The sequence below is a fragment of the Corylus avellana genome, chromosome ca2 (genome assembly GCF_901000735.1).
Source record: "Corylus avellana chromosome ca2, CavTom2PMs-1.0".
NCBI lineage: Eukaryota > Viridiplantae > Streptophyta > Magnoliopsida > Fagales > Betulaceae > Corylus > Corylus avellana.
Genome location: NC_081542.1, coordinates 37,735,258 through 37,741,271, shown reverse-complemented (window position 1 = coordinate 37,741,271; position 6,014 = coordinate 37,735,258). Strand labels below are relative to the sequence as shown.

The 6,014-nt window shown below is 32.2% G+C and overlaps 1 protein-coding gene across 1 annotated transcript; it reads right to left on the bottom strand.

The window, feature by feature from the left end:
* Positions 1–1,385: 1,385 nt before the first annotated feature.
* Positions 1,386–2,341, bottom strand: LOC132171432 (germin-like protein subfamily 1 member 13). The gene is made up of 2 exons (XM_059582741.1): positions 2,175–2,341; positions 1,386–2,061 (listed from the first exon to the last, which is right to left on the bottom strand). The coding sequence occupies exons 1-2, from the start codon at positions 2,299–2,301 to the stop codon at positions 1,526–1,528; spliced, it is 663 nt and encodes a 220-aa protein (XP_059438724.1). The 5' UTR covers positions 2,302–2,341; the 3' UTR covers positions 1,386–1,525.
* Between the last annotated feature and the right edge of the window lie 3,673 nt (positions 2,342–6,014).

Genomic DNA, 6,014 nt, shown 5'->3' with positions numbered 1-6,014 from the left:
AAGAAAAATTCCCCACCCCTGTTGGACTAATCTCTGGAAAATTACTATACTAATTAGTCTTATTATGTTCTTATTGGTAAGATCTTAGCTCTCGATCTGGAAAGATTACACAGAGGACAAAAAGGGCGACACAAAATGAGGGAGCTGAGAGTGAGATACAGTGGAAGTAAAAAAGAAATAAACAAAATAAAGAAGTAAAAAAATTAATATTTTAATGCTATTGGGAAAGATTAAGGGAAGTTGTTGTGGAGTATATTTATATAAGAAAGCAAAAAGTAGTTTTATTCCTTAAATTTAAGGAAAATGGTTAGATATCTCCTGCTAGTACTCTTAACAAAACTAAATATAAGGAGGGGAGTAGGGAGTTTGTTGGAGCATTTCTTTTTTTTCTTTTTTTTTGTAAATTAGACCAAACTTGACGAAAAGTAGTATTTAGCTAGCCCATTATGAATGCTTTAATTAGATGTAATCTAGATCCCTAATATTATCCATGAGAAAGAAGAAAGAAAAAAAAATGAAATAGAGAAACTGTAAAAAAAAAAAAAAAAAAAAAAAAAGTTTTTATTTTTGAAGTGAAATCCCATTCATTCAAAAAGCGTCAAAGATACAACTTTCAACACGTACAATTTCATGAATAAAATCAAGTTATTCTTCCATCCAAATTTCATACGATGATATTTTGAACGCCCCTTTTGCCAATAGATATGCCGTCGTATTTGCTTCCCTTTTTGTATGTATTATGACCCAAGATTGGAAACTGTGCAAAATAATGTGTGCATATTCAACCAACGTACAATATATTTTCCACAATTGGTATTCCGAATAAAAATCATGAACAATATTCAAAGCATTACCTTCCAAAATAACATTTCATAGGCTCAAATCTCTGCCAAAAAATAAAATACTAAGGTTGAAAAGCTAATCGCTAACCTTAGTAACCTTCACTGCTAATCGCTTTTAAAAGATGTTAAGAATAACTGGTAACCGCCTATATATATATATATATATATATATAATATAATGTATATTATATTATATATAAAAAAAAGTATATGAAACGACGTCGTTTTTTTTTTTTTTTTTATATAATAATTTTAACCCTTTTTTTAAAAAAAAAAAAAAAAAAAAAAAATTATTTTAATAAGTGATTAGTGGTTATTGGGGTTGTTAACCGCTAACTGTTGGTTAACTGCATAGGTGGTTATAGGATTTTACTAACCGCCTTTTTGCCCCTAAAAAATACTGTCTTCTAAGCCGCGTAAGCCTTTGCCATTGTGTTAGAGATGATAATGATATGGTCCTTATATCATTTGTTTATTTGGGATGTTATATATATATATACATATACATATAGAGAGAGAGAGAGAGAGAGAGAGAGATGCACGCTCAACAAACGTCAATATTATTTTATATTTCAACTCCACTACGACAGTGTTACATAAACAAACTTTTATTTTAATATTATTATAATGGAACGAGGCAAATTATTATAATTGTTTTAGAAGTTTCTCAAAATGTTGTACAATTAGAACTTTTTCTGAAGATCTTCAATAACATTCTTGTCAAGTTGGAAGGCCTTGGCGAGAACATCAGGATTGATGGGAGGATTGGATCCGAGAACAGTATTTGCTATTGTTATGGTACCTGCATTTTGGCTGCTCAAACCAGCAAAGGCTATAGCATTAGTCTTTCCCACATTGAACTGGAAGTGAATGAGACCAATTGGGAACACGAAGACATCTCCCTTATTTAGAACTTTGGTGAAAAGGCGGTTCTCAGGGTTAGATGTGACAAAACCAACTAAAAGAGTACCTTCTATGACTATCAGAATCTCAGTACCACGAGGGTGAATGTGGGGAGGATTTTGGCCATATGGTGCGTAGTCAATACGAACCAAAGATATGCCTAGAGTGTTAAGGCCTTTTATTTGGTCCACATTTACTGTAGTGACATTTGACCCAACTTTATTATCTGTATTTCTAGGATTTTGGAGCCCAGAGAAGAAGAAATCATTGGCCTCGGCATACTTCAAATCCTTGCAGAATTTTCCATTCACGAACACTGCAAGAAACAATAGATTGCAAGATACCATGCATACAAGATCGATCAGTAAGTAAACAATAACAATAGCAATGCTTCTAAGCAAAAGGTAACGAACATAATAATATATATACCAGCAGACTTGGTGTCATCAACTGCAACACAGATATCCTGAAGAGGGCTGGGATCGAAGGCAGAGACAAGGGAGGATGCAAGTGACAAGAGAGCCACAATTGCATGGAAATGGACTCCTTTCATCATATCTAAGTAAGCACTGTATTCTCTAATACTTTGGTTTAAGGTGATGGGTGAGATATCTTGTATGGGAAACATGCCTATTTATAGAGAACCAAATGGAAATGGTCATTGTTTCTGCTACACCAAGTCTTTAGACATCAATGGTTATCGAATTAATGTGATAGGACGAAGTTCTTCAACAATTATTGTAGACTTTTCACCTCCCATTCCCATTCCCATTCTAAGAAGAAGTAGAATAAAATAAGAGAAGAAGAAACGAAAACTTTTCCCATTCCCATTTTAATTCGATTGCTGGGAAAAGCATGCACGTAGGTGAAAAGCTGTTTCGCACTTGATCACACTTAGAAAAAGTCAATTCGCAATTAACATTTTTGTTTTCTTTCTTTTCTCGTTTTTTGACGTATATATAGTTTTCGCAATTAACAATTCGCATCTGGTGGAGCATAATCATATATAGCTAGTGAACAACAGAAGATATATAAATCAAAGTTAGTTTCGTTTAATAGATTATTTATTGTATTAAGATGGAATTTTGAGCTTTTTCGTCTAATATAAATGGTGGGGTACTAGATGGTTGAGCTAGTTAGCCAAACTTTCCTTTTCTACAATTTATTTCCTTGGCTGTCATCGCCGTTTCTTCATGAGTATCATCTACTCCGGCGACCATCTACTCCGCCATTTATTGCATTGGCTGTCATTACCGCTGCTGCATGATTCAAGGTAGAGATACCTTGGTTAACAAGCTCGACTATAAGATTTTTCGACGTCAAATATAGTGGTTGAATTTTTTTTTTTTTTTTTTTTTTTTGTGAATGCGGGAGACAAGAGTTGTTCATGGGTGGTAGTAGGTGAAGTCTAGACGTGATTTATTTTTGCAAGGAGATTTATTTAATCTTAATTAATTATTAGCTCAACCAAACCAAAGGCCAAGTAGTTTCCCACCAACGACCGATAAGTGGGGAACAAACCATAGATAAGAAGGAATTACCCGATGGATGTTGGGCTAATCCTCAAAGTTTGGAGGAAATTTGTTATGCTTGCTTCCAATTAAAAATTAGGACAGAATTCACATATCCCCTCAAACTACTACTCAATTGACAATGTCACCTCCCAAATTATCAAAACATTGTCAATGTCTCCCCCAAAGCTAACAAAAAGATAAAAATACCCCTATTATTTCTTAATAAGACAAAAATACCATTATAAATTCAAACAAAATAAAAATATAATTTTTTTTTAAACGAAAAATTTTAATTTAAAAATAACTATTTTTAACCAAATTTTTTTAATTCTTTTCTTTTAAAAATGAATGTTTTTTTAAATGAATATATATATATTTTAAGGCGGAATTTTATTATTATTATTATTTTGTTTTAGAAAACGAAAATTTTTATTTTCTTAAACGAAAATTGTTAATTTTTTAAAACAGAAATTTTTATTTAAAAAAGTTATTAAAAAAACACAAAAATTTTCAATTTTTATAACAAAAAAAAAAAAAATTTTTTTTTTTTTAATTTAAAATTTGCCACCCTTTGATTTTTTTTTCTTTTTTTTCTTTTAGGGTTTTTTTAGAAGTTTTAATATTTGTTTTTTTTTACTTTACAAATGGTAGTTTCATCATTGGGATAAACATTGACAATTTTTTGTAGTTTAGAGGAGACATTATTAATTGGGTGATAGTTTGAGGAGGGTATGTGGACTTTCCCCTATAAATTACCGGTCAAACTTGGTACAGAGAAATGCTTGCTTGGCATCCTCATCCCAGCGAGCAATCTAATGACTAGTTGTGCAGACTTGGTAAACCGCAATAACTACGTAAGTCTACAACTTAGTAAGTAAACCTTACGGTTGAACAAGAAATGAGGTTGTGAGTTACAATATGCATTCGAATAGTAAACGTGAGTTTTCACAAATGTAATATGTTTTGCCCCTCTTACCAAACCTTAAAAATGTAGTTTTACTTTTTGAGAGATATGAGCATAATCCTAGTGACAATCACCAATATTTCTAATGCAAGAAGATATGCTTTATAGAAGTCATAGTTGTCTTGTCTGGTCTACCCGAGATATTACTCTTTCTTAGTAAAGTTGACATTGTCTCAAGGAACTTGTAATACAATACCTGTACCTCGGATAAATGTACACTACTGTCCATAAAACTAGCACCCCGAGTGAGTTCGACATCTGGTGGCTACGTTATTAATGATGTACGTTCTGTATTGACCCCCCAATCAAACATGATTGTGTCGGTCACGAACAACTATTGGATTCAAGGCCCATATAAACACACCCCAAGCCCATGGCCATTAAATCGCACGTACCGATTTACCATGTTATACGATGCATCTCATTAATCAATTAGTTAATCATTTATCCAGTTATTTAAGAAATAGAAGGCTCATAACATATCACATTTTTTTAGTGAAAAAAATTATAAGTATTTACTTACCTTATCTGCTCATCCTTAGATTTTGACATCTCCTGGCTATTGCGAAGTATAGTCTAATGTCATTTATCATACATCGATAACTTACGTCATGCATGCAATGCTAAACTTCGATAAAACTCTAATTAGACAATTTTGGATATTATCGAACGTGCGGTCTCGAAATCGATTGTTCGGTCTATGATGATTGAACGATGCATCTCATTAATCAATTAGTTAATCATTTATCCAGTTATTTAAGAAATAGAAGGCTCATAACATATCACATTTTTTTAGTGAAAAAAATTATAAGTATTTACTTACCTTATCTGCTCATCCTTAGATTTTGACATCTCCTGGCTATTGCGAAGTATAGTCTAATGTCATTTATCATACATCGATAACTTACATCATGCATGCAATGCTAAACTTCGATAAAACTCTAATTAGACAATTTTGGATATTATCGAACGTGCGGTCTCGACATCGATTGTTCGGTCTATGATGATTGAACGATGCATCTCATTAATCAATTAGTTAATCATTTATCCAGTTATTTAAGAAATAGAAGGCTCATAACATATCACATTTTTTTAGTGAAAAAAATTATAAGTATTTACTTACCTTATCTGCTCATCCTTAGATTTTGACATCTCCTGGCTATTGCGAAGTATAGTCTAATGTCATTTATCATACATCGATAACTTACGTCATGCATGCAATGCTAAACTTCGATAAAACTCTAATTAGACAATTTTGGATATTATCGAACGTGCGGTCTCGACATCGATTGTTCGGTCTATGATGATTGAACGTTCGGTTACCAAGGGTCAAACGTTTGGTGAGCACCAAAATGCATGTAAAACTCTAAACTCTTAACTAACCAATGTTCTAATCTAATCAATGCTACTAATAGATCAACTAATCATGTCAAACCATACAATGTGTCAAACCTTAGAAAACACGAGTGTGTGCATGACTTCTTTGAAAACTATTTACTTCAAAATAAGGGGACCTTCATTAAACTATTAAAGCATGTTGAAAACTTTCATAAAACATGTCAAATCATGTGGGTAGAATATAAATACCATGAAAATGAAATGAGGTTCAAAGCTTACCTTGAAGAGGGTGGTTTTTAAACCAAGATTGTAAAGGACAAATACTCTCACAAGATAATCTCCAGTCTTATCTCAACAGACTCAAGATAACAAGTTGCAACTGAAACACTTTAGATTAGGATAATTACATATTTGAAACTATATAGATAGATTACATTATCTCAAGATTATTTT

What these genes read in the sequence shown, in the direction of transcription:
- LOC132171432 (XM_059582741.1), bottom strand. Translation starts at nt 2,301, where the DNA reads ATGATGAAAGGAGTCCATTTCCATGCAATTGTGGCTCTCTTGTCACTT. An exon ending in TGATGACACCAAGTCTGCTG is followed by an intron (nt 2,062 to 2,174) that starts GTATATATATTA and finishes TGTTTCTTGCAG; the next exon opens with TGTTCGTGAATGGAAAATTC.